This window comes from Telopea speciosissima, chromosome 3 (genome assembly GCF_018873765.1).
Source record: "Telopea speciosissima isolate NSW1024214 ecotype Mountain lineage chromosome 3, Tspe_v1, whole genome shotgun sequence".
NCBI lineage: Eukaryota > Viridiplantae > Streptophyta > Magnoliopsida > Proteales > Proteaceae > Telopea > Telopea speciosissima.
The window spans coordinates 72,021,772-72,037,313 of NC_057918.1; the positions used below are offsets into that span (position 1 = coordinate 72,021,772).

At 37.7% G+C, this 15,542-nt stretch overlaps 1 protein-coding gene across 3 annotated transcripts; it reads right to left on the reverse strand.

Annotated features, from left to right (window-relative positions):
• Window positions 1-255: 255 nt before the first annotated feature.
• Window positions 256-14,596, reverse strand: LOC122654257 (ethylene-responsive transcription factor-like protein At4g13040). 3 transcript variants are annotated; one of them, XM_043848255.1, is made up of 8 exons: window positions 14,352-14,596; window positions 14,010-14,114; window positions 12,707-12,818; window positions 12,299-12,429; window positions 5,229-5,283; window positions 3,212-3,395; window positions 690-811; window positions 256-585 (listed from the first exon to the last, which is right to left on the reverse strand). In XM_043848255.1, exons 3-8 carry the CDS (start codon window positions 12,747-12,749, stop codon window positions 449-451), a joined length of 672 nt encoding a protein of 223 aa, XP_043704190.1. In that variant the 5' UTR covers window positions 12,750-12,818; window positions 14,010-14,114; window positions 14,352-14,596; the 3' UTR covers window positions 256-448. The 3 variants fall into 3 exon arrangements, with proteins under 3 accessions (XP_043704190.1, XP_043704191.1, XP_043704189.1); XM_043848256.1 differs by lacking the exon at window positions 14,010-14,114 and having other exon boundaries at window positions 12,707-12,805; XM_043848254.1 differs by lacking the exon at window positions 14,010-14,114.
• Between the last annotated feature and the right edge of the window lie 946 nt (window positions 14,597-15,542).

Below are 15,542 nucleotides of genomic sequence, written 5' to 3' on the forward strand. Positions count from 1 at the left end.
GCACCATGCTGTGCCACAAAAAACTAAAAAGAATGCAAATTAAGCACATACCGACCCCAAACACCACAAATCAACCCACACTCCCACACTTCCTAATGGTCCTTGCCTAACAAAATGGCAGTAAAGTAACAATGCTTAAGTTTAAAATTTTATGAATGCAGTGTGTGGACATTTTCTACCAATGTATATGCGATTTGAAAACGGAAGTGAAACTATAGCATAATGCAAAAATGGAAGATGTGTTGATGATAGTGGTGCAAGAAATCATAATTGTTTATTTCAATTAAGGTATCAAGATCTGCTGAAAGATATAAAGTCAACTATAAACTGCCCTAATAGGGGCCTTTATATACAAAAAATAAGGAGGCCAAATGACTAAAACCTGATTGCTAAAGCCGGGTTTATGGAACCTTCTATGTGCTGATGTGCTCCCCTAACATTACCATAATCAAGACACTGATGGGTCTTGCTCCATATCCTCGGAAGCCGAAAACCCCTCAGCTCCTCGCTCACCATCTGAATCTTCGTTCTTCACTGGAATTTCAGACTTCTTCACAGGCACTGGACCAACCCTTCTCTGGTGTTCTGGGAACAAACAATAGATCCAGTTAAATCTACTTCTGATTATCTCAAATGAAGAAACTGCATGTAAAAGCACATTAAATAGAGGAAGTCAAAGAAGAGAATACTTTTACTAGTAATTGCACTGCGAGTATAACTCAAGAACTCATCCCAATTGAATTGCCTTAGCTCTTGCTTCTCTTCCTCTGGGAGCTCAAAGTTGGGTTCTCTCCCGCACATAAAAGCCGCCCTGTAAAGATACAAAAAACTAATATGTAACATACTATCATGCATCCAAACTATTTGGAACTATTTTTTTGGATAATTGCACTTCAATAAGAGGATGGACGGGAACTAGCCATGAGGATACTTCAACATATGTCTACTACCTGTCTTCTTCCCCTAGGCAATCACCTAAAAGCAACTATGATTTTGCTCTTCATACCATTATGTGTAAGGCAAGCCCTCTCCTTTCACTAATTCTTGTCTGCTACTGTGGATGTGCATGTCAGTGTCAGACACATGACACAGCAAGAAAATGAGAATCAGGCATTAACTTGTTACCTAGCCAACTAGGTGGAAAGGAAGGACATACAAAACAAATTTATGTGATATACATTAGAAACTCAAAAACCAAAATTTGGCACATCGATATATATGTTTTTATCCTGAAAATTTAAAACCATAGTATTTTTTGCACTCAATGTTTTCTTTAAAACAAAAACTGCAAAGTTGGCTGCAAATATTCTGACTGTTTGGCATTTCATACACTCTTCAAAAATAAGCAAATTTTAGGTATCATACACAAATTCAAATTCACTACTTAGAAGCATGACTAACCACTTTTCATGGTTTCAATAGTGAAATCTGGTCTCTAATGCTGAACTAAGATATGAAAAAGGAAAAAGGATACGGAGCTTGCATAAGTTCTCAAGGACTTCAGAGGTTCTGATCTTGTTACTGATATTAAAAGGTACTTCTTTATGCCACATTTACAGGGTATGGTAGGAAAGATGACCAAAAAGATTGTCAATAGTATGACTGCAGTTCCCCGTTCAAAATACTTCTAACAGGAAGTTCTCTAAACACGGAGCAGATGTTTGGTTCTGTCATGAAATCCCAAACCATGTGAAGAATTTTTCCTAGTAGGTTCATAAATTGATGATTGCTAGCAATGGGTCCTTGCTTAATGAAACTGGAGGTTTGTAAAGGTGAGATTTAAGGAAGAGAAACATCTTCTCATTTTTTACACTTGAATGAACCAAAGCTCAATGATTCAGCCCGAATTACAAGCCATCCAAAATGTTCCTTCACACCCCCCCCCCAACTTTTTCCTTTTTTGATACAGACATGGTGTTTCTGAAAGCCTCGGGAAGGTCAGAGTGACTACAGATTCCCAGCTGGGGGTGTTCTGTATCTTCAAATTTGATGATGTGGGGAAGCGCCTCTTGGCAAGGTGGTGGCTGCCAGTGCAGCTGGACGCTGGACTAAGTCCAAGGGAGAAGTCGCTGGTTGACTCTCCCCCGCATCGGATGTTAAAAATCCTTATCCCCCCCCCCCTGGCCACCCTCTCCTCTTGGAGCAGGGACGCCACCCTGGCCAACCTCTTGGGCTGTCACCCCTAGTAGCCTATGGGCCTAGGGTAGGGTCTGATAAAAAAAAAAAAATTGATGATGCCCCATCAAAATCAAGAAGAGTCCTTTACTCCAACCTTCACTCCACCGGGGGGGGGGGGGGAGGGGCGCTGTTTCTAAATGCTTCTGCTCAACACCTCTAAAGAAACCAGCCAAATCAACTTTCTTGTATGTATTTGTAATCTCTGATAGATGAAGAGACCAATTTTTGCTGTTATTATCCTTCTGAAGTGACAAGCATTCATTTAGAAGACACTAGTGGATCTGTGAAGGATGTGTATGATAAATATGTAATTTCTTTTCTCTCTCTCTCTCTCTCTCTATATATATATATATATGAGAAAAATATTCCAACATGCCCTCACCCGGAAGTATATCAGCATGCCCTGTGTTTTTTGCCACGTTCAAGAGTGATATGGCAATTCTGACTGCTGGATGTTTAGGAAATGATGTGGATTGGTCACACGTCAAATTCATCTGAGATGCAATATATCCTCTCATATACATGCATACCCTACCGAGTCTGTCCATGCACCCTGGAATCATCTCTTGGTATCACCTGATTTTTTCAATACCTTGCTTTGCCATTTGGCAAAATCGGATTGGGCTGAAATTTGACATAGAGCCTTGAGATCCACCTGTACAAAGAATTTCAACCCCAACTGAACTGCCACGTGGCATTTTTTTGGAGGAAGTGTAGTTCTACTTCCAGGTGAGAGAGTGCCAAGCCCCACTGCCTATCTATCTATCTATCTATCTCTATATATATATATATATAAAACAAAGAACATGTTTGCAAAAGTTTTACATTGGAATATATCAACAGAAGAGGATAATCACCTTCTATGGAAACCAGGATCAACTAGAGCTAATTGGGATAAAGAAACATATTTATCTGCATATTTACTGCTAAAATTACTAAATAAGCTAGGACCTTGAGATTCTCAAAAGGAACATAGTAAACAATTTTATGCTAAATTATCAGTCACAGTAACTTCAGAAAAAGATGTAAGTACCGGTCATATAAACGTGCAGCTTCCTCTTGTGACCCAACAGTTCCCAAGTGGATTTGCTTCTTGTCAACTTTTATTGCTGCCTGCCATTTCATATTTTTGAAATATACACCTCTCATCATGCATGGCTCTTGATTTTCCAAATGCTTTCTCCTCCGGTGTCGCTTTCTGCGTTTGATTGCTTGCCCTACAAATAGCAGCATTGCAAGTTAGTTGCACAGCCAGATGGCAACACAAAGACACAAGAGATTATAATACACCACTTTTCACTTTACATTCACATATAAATCACATATATTTACAAGGAAGGTATGTGGGCAAGTGCGCATGTGTAAGTGAAGAGAAAGACACAGATATACTCAGAACCTATTTAATCAAGTATCATGTGCTTAATTGACGATTAAACTGAGGTCACAGAACTTCCAAACCCCAAGGTGTATTTAGTTATCATTTATTTATTTTTCCTTTCCCCCTTTCCTGTTATGTATAAGTTACAAGGAATGCACATCTTTCAATCAATATATCACTCCGATTCGGAAATATGAACCATTCCTCATGCCAGAACTAACATTGACTTAATAATCTATGGCATCTAAATTCTTAATGAATCAAGATCAACAAGTTAGAAGGTAACAAGTAGACACTACAGAATCACTGCAGATGGCCTAAGCCCTTCACCCACAGACAAGAGGGGTCCACCAAGCACTCCTTTAGCCACAACATAAGATCCTGCGGACTCAAGGCGGTGGCTTCAACCATGGTCAAGCTCACAATTAGAATAAGAAGCTGAAAAACTTGAAATCTGAAATGAAGGCGGATCTCAGTCCACATCAACTTAAATTAAAATTTAACAAAAAAGGGAACAAATATTTTCCAAATGATATCCAAGCAAATATCCAGAGAAAGAGGGACTGTATTCAGTCAGATCCAGATTAGCAACAAGGAAAAAATGGTGACTACCCATCAACCAGACAGGTATAAAGAGAATTTCCAGTGAAAAAGGACCCCTTTTTATAACATTTTAAACTAATAACCATTTTGAGAAGCCTTTTGAGAGAGAGAGAGAGAGAGAGAGAGATCCCGCTCTGTACATATCATCAACTGTACAGAAGGCAGCTTGTTGGATGTTGGCTGCAAACCCGTGAATAATAAAGTATGTCAAACAGTTCTATCCAATTTATATATCATACAAGAAATCATTTTCTCTTGAATTTTTCTTCATGAATTTTTAATAATTACTTACACGAAACATGTTTCCAAATGGTTCTCTCCCTATGATTTGAAAATTCACAATCAGGTATTTTCTTAAAAGCTTGAAGTGAAAAAAAGAAGATGCAGTTTGAGGCAGAGAAGAAGCTACAGATAAGATCAAAGCTCAATTTATGATTTTAAGTTAGCCATCTATTATTCAGATTCTTCTTTGTATTTGGGCTATCAACTGAAGCATCAGGTAGGGGGGGGGGTCGATGACGAAGGTCTATGTTGGGTCTGTGGTGAGATTTGGTGAAAGTTATTCCCTCTACCCCCTCTTTCTTATTTTTTTTAATTGAATCCTTTGGCTTTCCTTAATTTTTGTAGTTCTCACATACTTCTAAATTTTTGAATATAAATAATAAGGATATATGCCATTAGTGCGGTCAGTCAAACTTTAAATTTCTTTTTGATTCAGATATTAAATGACATTGAACCTCAGTCCAGCATTGGAACAATAACTGCCACAGCTGAGCTTTCAATTTATTTTCTTCATGCAAGTACAAAATAATAACTAGAAACTCGAATTTCATATATTTTAAGCCCTACACCTTTGCACATAATCAAGCTACCTAGTTCCAAAGAGGAAACACAGTTCTGTTATTATTTACAGAAATAATTTAAAGAATAAACAGGAGAAAGGATATCATGTGCTTTTCTTCCTTTTTCATACCAAAAAAAAATCCTTTTCACTCATCAGTTACCAAGAGAACTGTAAATTCAGCTAACAACAATTGCTATTATATATAATTCTTCTATAAAGACAAACCTGAAAATTGTTGATGTTGATCTTCTTTTGATGAGCTAGAAACAGATACATTTATCTGGGAGACATAATTGTGTACCATAAATAGAATCTCAATCATAAGATGAACCAGATGTACATCATACTAATAAATTAAATTTAAAAAAAAAAAAAACAATGTAGTATGCCTGAACTTTAAAGATCATAATTCAAGAAATTACATATATGCTTTATCATGCCAAGAATACACATCTATGGAAACCGAGGAAATGGAAACGCTTAAAATGTAGTCTCCAGTTGTTTCATTTCTAAGAACAGGTATGTCAATCACAACCTATGTCTTCCACTCACTTATTGAGAGACACTATAAATTCAGAGGATAGGTATTGTGAAATCGAGAATGTTAGAAAGATGTAAATGTAATGTACTACCCATGGGTTCTACATTTTGATACCATCCAATATGCTTCATCAACAAATTAACCAATAAGAACATATAAAGAGTGTCCCAGTGCACGAGGTTCCCGCAATTGTAGGGTCTGGGAGGGGCGAATGTACGAAGCCTTACTACCCATGGGTTCTACATTTTGATACCATGTACCATCCAATATGCTTCATCAACAAATTAAACAATAAGAACATATAAAGAGTGTCCCAGTGCACCAGGTTCCCGCAATTGCAGGGTCTGGGAGGGGCGAATGTACACAGCCTTACCCCTCGTTTTGCAGGAGAGGCTGTTTCCAAGTTTCAAACCTGCAACCAACAGGTTGCAATAGCGCAACTTAACCAATAAGAACATATGTGCATAAATAAAACAATCCAAACTATCATATAAATATCACAGATCCCGCTAAAATGGTGGCACATCAGAAAATATGGTGAACATTACATTGAAAGAATGTACTATGTGCACAACCCCCAATCCTGCTGCATCCAAGCAGTGACACTAGAAAAACACACTCCCCAGACAACCATCTACTATATTTAGGACAAACAGATTTCATATTTGGCAACTCATAGAGTAGCAAATAAAGCAAATACACCTCCCATCCAACAGAGATATGGCAGGGTTTTGTCAGTCCACAGTCAACAAGCAAGAGAAATCCGGCTTACCAAACATGGTAGTATGTTTCGACATCCAAAATTTACATTTATATACATCTGTAAACACTTTCAAACAGGAGCTTCAGCAGTGTCCAAAGAACACCAGTGGACACAAATACTGACACCAAAAATAACAACACAGCACTCAGTTGTCTAGGTGTATGGGGAGAGAGAGAGAGAGAGTTTGTATGTATACCTCTACTATATTTAGGACAAACAGATTTCATATTTGACAACTCATTGAGTTGCAAATAAAGCAAATACACCTCCCATCCAACAGAGCTATGGCAGGGTTTTGTCATGTCCACAGTCAACAGGCAAGAGAAATCCGGCTTACCAAACATGGTAGTATGTTTTGACATCCAAAATTTACATTTATATACAGCTGTAAACACTTTTGTTGATCCCAGGTTGACACTGAGGGGGGGGGGTGAATGATGAACACATTTATGTGTGAAATCTTAGGGCATAAAGCATACATTTTACCACATTGGACAAAGTTACTTCGGTGTTTTCTTGTGCTTTTCAGGTTTTAGGTGAATTCTTGTGAAAATGGAGCAAAAGATGCTAAGAATAGCCGGAAGCGCTCAGGATTCTAGAAAATCAAGTTTGGATTGAACACTGAAACGCCAACCAGTCAAATTTGAACGTGAGTACAGTGGGCCCCTTAACATAATTTTGAGGTGTTAATAGTATGGATGTGTAGCCCGTCGAGTCAGCTTCGCAACGGTTCAAACGGCACTTGATTCCGAGTTGAAACGAAGAAGTTACGGCCGTTTCCGTGGACAGGGGTTTATTTGTAATTATTGACAGTTGGCCAGGGACAAAGTAAAGTGGAAGTTCGGATTCCAGGGGTTTTAGTGCAATTCGCAGAAGTTATCTTTCTGTCAGCCGAAAGATTCCATTTGGAAGGCTCTGGAGCAGTCCAACTTCAACTTGAGATATCTTGGGCTCTCGAACTCCAAATTGGACAAAATTTGGGTCTATTTTGGGTGATTTTTCGTAAGGAATACAACAGTGAGGCCCATATAAGCATCTCATGCTCTACGTTTTTTGAATGAAAGATTTGACATTTCATTAATTGTGAGTGGAATCCTAGTCATCACCCTTGCTCTCTCTCTCCTCCAACTTTTCAAGGGCACTTTTGGAATTCTACTTGGGATAGATTTCTTTTGAAAGATATTCTCTCATCTATGGAAGGTTGAAAAGTCAAAGATGCCTTGATCTCATTGCTTGGAAAAGACACCTACAAAGAAAAGGAAGCACAAGTTAGAATTAGAAAGTTACTTTTTAATAAATAGAAGGTTTATGTATCTAAGATTCTTTTCTCTCCCTCTTTCTATTTTTTTTCTTTTTTTCTTGGGATTCAAGGCATTGTAAAGGAGGAAGGAGAAGAGAATATTCTCTTTTCTTAGGGAATATTTCTCCTACCACTTCCCTCTTCTCTCTTCTCCCTTCCCCCTATAATACCCCTTACCCTTTGGGTTGTAACTAGTTAGTTCTAGTTCAATTTTCAGTTTCAACTTTAGTTAGTTTTAATTCAGTTTTTAGTTCAATTAATTAGTGAAATTTCTTCTTTTCCTCTTCTAGTTTTTTGCTTTCTAAGTTCTAGTTTGATTTCATGCTTTCAATTCCATGGTTGTAATGCTTTTGATTCATGCTTTAATTTTATGTCTTCAATATGGTTGTAATAATTCTAGTTTAGTTTCAAGCTTTCTAATCTAAGTTCCTAAGTTGATGACAAGACTTGGAGAATTAGAAGAGGAAGCCATGCAAGGTTTGTTCAAGTATTCAAGCTCTTCAACTACAGGTTTTTACTCTTTAAACTCTTAAACTCATTCTCCTTCTTCTTCTTTTGTTTTTTGTTTTATGTGGTTATTGAGTGTGGTTGCAATTTATCCCTTTCAATCCGCGTTAGTTTGATAGATTAGATGGATATGTGTTAGGACGCCAATTTAATTCGTTAGATGCTTGTGAGTTAGGATCCGTTAGTTTATTAGTTTAATTAGTTTAATTTAACACTTTAATTTGGTTCACTTTACATTACTTTAAAGTGAGTAAAATAGGGTGGCATATATCTCCTCGTGTTCGACCCGTAACTACGATTGACCCGTACGCTTGCGATATTATTTTAACTCAAACAGTGAATCAGTGTTCTTAAAAAATAATCCCTAAATTCCAACCCTGTGTTGACGTCGATGCAAAAGACTTCAAGCAAACTTGATTGGCCGGGGCAATCCCGTAATTACCAATCCCACAACACACATGCACGTCCACCTCGCAACCACTGTGTAGCCAGGTCTACCAGACGGTGCACCCCACTCTACAGATCAAACACACTCCAATATATGTAATGGGAAGTAAAGTAGACAAGACACCAAATTTACGTGGTTCGGCCAAAATGCCTACGTCCACGGAGCAATACCCTACCCATGGTTTCGTATATTGCTCAATACGCTACTCAAATTTTGACTGCAACAACAGCCCAGGGACTACAATCCCTGCTTCAGTTTGTGCAACAACATAAACGAGGGCAACTACCCCAATCTCTGTACAAGCCCCCACTTGACAGAGTTACAATAATTAATTGCAAATAACATAACCAAATCCCCCAATACAATGGCCAATATTGGCTTACAATCAAACTAGGTTTTTTTCAACTAAACATGCAACCTAGAAACTCACAATGGGGATTTACAATCGAGGATTACCTCTTGTAGAGTAATCCAACAATCATGAAGCCTCTGACGCATAGAAATCGAGTCTGTGTACGCTCCACTGCTCAAACCATCTTCAATACGGAGTCATCGAGCATAAACCAGTGCTATCGTCGACTTTCTGTGCTCAAACGATGCTGCAACTCCTTCCAATAGATTCCTCTCGAAAAAATACCTAATTTCAAAAAAAACTTCGTCCCATTTGGACATCGGATGGCCAAGATACGGCATTCCAAAGTGGAATGCTCCAAAAATTGGTAACCAGTGGAAAATCCGTAAATAAAGAGATTCTTCGTGACAAACCGTGCACAAAAGGAAAATCGTGTCAGAGATTTTCACACTCTCTTCCTTCATAAGAAATGGGGGTGATGTCATGCCAACATCACACTTCACTACACCTTAGTTATTTCCTTTATTTCCTCATTTTTTTCATTTTCTTTCTTTTTCTTTTAATAAACCAAATCTGATGCAAGATACCGATCCGACACTCGAGGAGATTCTGGAGTTTTAACAACACAATGGAGAACGTCTGTCTATAGTATAACACTTAACTTTGGCTAAGTATATACTCAAATGATGCAAGACTAGTTGCGTTGGAACCGCAACTCGACGAACTTCATTTCTCATGAAGACCACTTCACCCAGAATTGCCATTAAACCTTCCAAAAATGACCTTAAAGTCACTGCCATTGCATGAACCTATGAAATCACAACTTTAACAATATGAAACCTTCACCTGCTGCTTCGCCCCTTTGCCAAACACTATATGAGGACTTGATATTCTGTTAAATGGTGTTTTTCAAGTGCCGGTATCCTTGTAACCCTGCCAAATGACCAAAATACCCTTATAGCTGTGTAGGTGACTGTTTGACCATTTCAGCTCTTCCAAACCACCAATAGCTACTGCCACAACACCACTATGACCAAATACGTTGCCAACAATGACAACAACATTCCACACACTCCAATGGACTAACAACTTTCAAACAGGAGCTGCAGCAATGTCCAAAGAACACTAGTGGACACAAATACTGACACCAAAAATAACAGCACAGCACTCAGTTGTCTAGGTGTATGGGGGGAGAGAGAGAGAGTTTGTATGTATGCCTTTACAATCTGCTTGGATTGTGGGAGCTAAAGCAACTATCAGTTTAGGATGGATTCTGAAAATTTAAGCCGAGGTTGAACATCAGCTATTGGGTTGGATTCCACTACCATATATTTCCGATGTCTCATTAGAATTGAAACTCCATAATTTGATGTGAAGGTCCAAATTTCTATTGGTTATGATTAGAACCGAAAGATCACACAAGCCACTACAATAATATTCGGACCGCACTTAGAACAGCTTACTAGAGAGTTTAAGCAGGCCAGGGCCAACCAGGTCGGTAAATCCAGGATAGGAATTGAGACCCAGCCCAACCCAGACTACAAGCCAGGTGAGACTGCTGGGCTTATCAGAGAAATAAAATTTCGCAGACCCACTATAAGCATGTGTTGCTTTGTAGTACAATACATTTTAAAGATAATCCAGATGTATCAAGCTTGTTAACCTATAGATTGACCAATTTACTTATAAGCTATATCGTTCAATGTATTTTATGCCATTACAGTCAATAAACTTAAATTTAAGTTTAGTTTGACTTCCATGTTATGTTTCATGTGACTTTCCTGACACAGAAAATCAAACATATGTCTAAGTTGGTCTTAGAGAATGGAATTGAATGGCTAAACATATACTTTAATTCTTGTGTGCTCTCAATAAATGAAATTGTGTTAGGAATGTAGATATTATACCGGAAGAGAGTTGATCAACATAGATGCTGAAAAAATATTCGCTCAGTAAAGATATACACGTGTAATTATTAACAGCAATGTCAGGGATTGGGAAAAAAAAATCTTCTAACCAATCACTTCAGAGGAATGGTGACTAAAGAATTGAATCTTTTTGAATTGTACTTAAAATTGTGTTAGTGCCAAAGGAAAGTTGACAAAGAAGATATCAGCAGAACAACAGAACGCTAAAAATCTAGAAGAGCAAACCCTTTCACAAGAACATGAAACTCAATCATGACTTAATCTCTTCTGTATCCATACTGGCAATACGACTGCTCTTCAGAGCACTTTATCATCAGACGTTAAACTCGAGAAAGGTGCAATTCTGAATTTGACAATATTTGGGAAAATTAAGGAATACATTACCAATTAGGTAATGTGTTAAATGTAGGATTTTAAGAGAGAACTAATGAAAAAAAGGTTCGACTCTACTATCCTGCATTAACAAAAAATGCACTTAACTAGTCTTTTAGTTGTGCATATGTGAGGCATTTAGAGTATTCATTTTGCATTTAATGCCGAGAGCACATTAAAGCGTATCAGATACTAGAGGAACAGAAGTAGGTGTTGCAACTAGAAAATTTATCTAGTCAAAAGACAGCTCCGATATGGACAAAATTCTAAACACCTGGGTAGGAAATTTAAATATCTTGACAACTGAAACCCAAAGATCCAATCCAAATCCATCTGGTCAGATTGGGCCAGAGATCAGTCAATTAGTAAAATATAGTTGTCTTATACACTGGAACAGATGGATGACTCAGGAAAGGAATTCAGAACAAGAATATGTGGCAAATAACTGGGTTCTTGGTCATGAGCCACACAACAATAGGTGGCCACACTAGCGAAACCATTCAACCAGTGGAGATACAAAGCAAATCAGTGGTTAAAATGGGATTCTTTGTACCAATATTTTAAAGCTTTCATATAGCATGTCAATATTTTGATTTATGCATTTCTAATTTTGGGAGTTTGTAAGTAGGAAATAGAGATGCTCAACCGCTGGTATGTATAGATGATTACTAGGCTGTTACACTTAATCATTGCCTTGAAATGAATTCTGGAGCCAAGAATTAGTACAGGACTACTAAAGAACCAAAGTAAGATTATCATTGGCCCTTTACCATTTGGTTCCTTCAAAGAAGACAATTGTACGGATAATCTGAGTTCTCAGACTTATCAAGGGCCTCTATTTCTTTAACATTAAACTACACGAATTGGTTTCAAGGGTTGTGGGTTTAAGAAGTTTACACTCAGACCAGATCAATAGAAACTTGGATTAGCAAAGCACTTCAAACATGACAGAACCAACACTTAGAGCATTTCCATCAAACAATGAACAGATACTTTGGGGGGGGGGGGGGAGGGAAGAGGGAGAAAGAACAAAGAATTCCAAAAGGAAATAAACAGAACATGGATAGATGAGATCCAAGCTTACCTCCTTTGGCTGGTTGACATCCTCTGAAGGCATTTGATGTACGTCAACCGTTCCAGTATTCTGGATAGCATTTTCAGAATCATTTCCGTTGTCACTATACTTAGGAAGCTCAACCATAAAAGGACATATCCCTGCAAAGCCCACCAAACTGATGATGTACTGATTCAAGCATAATGTAGACTCTGATGGACTAATCTAAAAAATCAGCATATTTATGGGGTAATAAAAGTTTGAGTGAGAAAATAGTAGCACAGATACTATAACACAGAATCTAGTAAGGGAGACCTCAGTAGCAGGCCTTCAAGACCTCCTACAAGGGGTCAAATCTGACAACTGTCCTCTATCATCTGATATTAACATGTTATTCTGTTTTTTAGGGAAAATAATAATTTTTGAAGTTGATTATACCAGTAGAAAATCCAAGGAGTCTGCGCCTTCTTATGCTAACCATGGTTGGTTCTGCTGACAATGGTTCAGTTGATGATCTCAAGAATCAATGCCTCCACACTGAATCATAAAACTGAAAAATTACAATCTCGATATAAGTGAAGCTACTCAATTCCTGGTAGGTGCTCCAACAAGTTCAACAAATCAAATGATTCATAACCATCTGTACTGGTTATAAACATTACAAAGTATGCCACATCGTAGCAGATCTGCAAAGATACTTTGAAATTTTAAATCGAACATAACCATGGCTTCAAGAAGTCAAAGAACTTAAAAACATAAGAAAAACATAAACAGAAACACACATTGACTACAGGAAAACCATCAACTGATACAGAGCACATATTTAGTTCTACTGCATAGGGCCGAAAAAGTTTGAACCATAGTTTTCAAGGCGTTGCCTAGGCAAAGGGCGCCTGGTCGTCTAGGCGACGCCTTGTTGGTGTCACTTTAATTTTTCCTTCCTCACATGCCTAGGATCACTTAGACGCTGTGACAACTATGGTTTGAACACCACCGATCTCTTTCAGGGAGCTCCAGCCTAATGTTCAGAAATCAGAGGATAGAAAACCATGCCCAAACCAACTTATCTGGTAAGTTTCACAGGCTTGACTATAAAACAGATATAGAGGAGCCAAGGCCCCAATATGCGATAGCTCAGATATTAGGGTCACCATTATAAAAAGAATAACATCTTGCGATTCAAATAAGGTATCCTTCTACAAATGCTAAAACATTGTCACAATTGTATAAACTGAGGGTACTTCATATACAGCTATTACAGATAACATAGTTCAACAAAAATCAATGTTTCAATACCAAAAAAAGAAAAAGAACAAGGAAAAAAAACAAAAAAGAATAAAGACCCAGCATGAACTCCTGCAAACCAAAAGATGACCTTAAGGAGTTAAAGATGATGACCACGGATGGATATTTATGATTGTAAGTTTTCACATCCAGGCTTACAGTACAAAATATCATTTTTAAAATTCAATTATCAAGCCCAACAAGGTCTTGCTGAAACCCATTTGCTACTTGGATTCGATAACAAATATTAAACACTCAATTCACAATTATTCATAATTTAATCTCTTATCCAGAGCGGAAAGGGTGACAAGACACCTTAAACCCCACGAAGAAGTCCAAAGAGCTGAGAGATGATAGCATGGATGCTTCCATACGGCACAAACAAGTTAAACGAATAACTTGAATGCCTAAAACCCCTAAACTACAATATGGAATCAGAAGAAGCGATAAATAAAGCCAAACCCATCATACGAAAGAATTCCCAATCCCCTTCAAATTACGAGTCAACCCCACCAACCAACCACCTCTAATGGTAAGCGACAAAGATAAAACAGACCCAACTCTGCAAGTTAACACTTCCACAGGCTCAAAACAGAGAATCAATCGAAACCCATAGATCCGCATGAGACAAAAAGCTGTCTTGCTCCCTACCCACCACCCCAAACACACCCATAACCAACCAACCCAACACAGAGTACCATGATCACACAAAGACAAATAACATTGAGTCACACTTTGATAAGCTCAAGAAAACAAGCAAAATTACCGATTCTAAGACAAAGGGTTGTCTTGTTCATACCTGAGAAACAGAGAAGACCAAGGTGGAAGCGTAAAAGGTGGGGTAAATCAGAAAAATCTCAGGAAATCAGGAGGAGATGGAGGGTTTAGAAGCAGAAGATGGTGAGGGTTGTGAGCAAAGGGACTTAAGGAGGTGGTGGTTTATACATCTACCACCTTTTGTCCTTCATTGTGTAAGGTGGTGATGGTGGTGGTGGAGGTGGTGGTGGCGTTTTAAAGGGAGAGAGAGAGGAGCCGGGTTGAACTGGGCTGGAGAACGTATGCTTTTATGTATCTAACACTACTTTGATTGTCAAAAATACCCTCCTTGCTTCTTTTAAATTGAATACATGGCAGATAAGTTATTACCCAAAAAAAAAATTTATATGGTAGATAAGTTATTTTTTTTTGGTTAAGAGTTAAGTTATCTTTACATACTTTTATGTATTAAAATACCCTGATCTTGACCCCTCTTTATTTGTTTCCGTTATTGAAACTTTTTCTTATTCTAAGCAAGTCTCTTACTTATCACGATTAGGCAAATTTCTAGGCGTCGAAGCGCTTTGGATGCCTTGTTGGTGTCGTTTTGCATTTGGATTTCTTTCAATGCCTTAGGTCATCTAGACGTCGTGATAACTATGTAAGTAGGACGAAAATGCATAATACTATCGATGGCACATGATGAAAAAATTCCTTTTTCACCAGGGATGAAGGAAATTAATTCAATCCCAAATGATAATCATCTAAAAGAATTTACATACTTAATGAAACTTCAAGTCTCGTAAAATGTTGAAGTGTGTGGCTATTAAATGGATAAAGCGTGTATCCAATGTGCAGTCCAATTGATCAAACATAAATACAAACTATTTTAAATATATTTATCTAATAAAATTAATTATTGTGTGGACCTAAAAAAGTTGATTTCTATTTCGAACTAATGAGTGAGGTATTTGTTTGTCTAGTAGCTTTTTTTTTCTAGCTCAACCCAATTGTGCTCAATTGGAAGTCAACACATAAACACAAGGCTAATTGTTAGTTTCTTGTATGTTATTAATAAACTAATCGTATTTGACCAATAAAAAAAATTTCTTAATTAGATTTGACCAATCCAGCATAGGATGGCTATGTCGTTACTTTGCTAATTTAATTTCAAAAATTATACTACAAACACAACCTTTACCAATTTCAATATATATAGAACCATTGTTGTTAC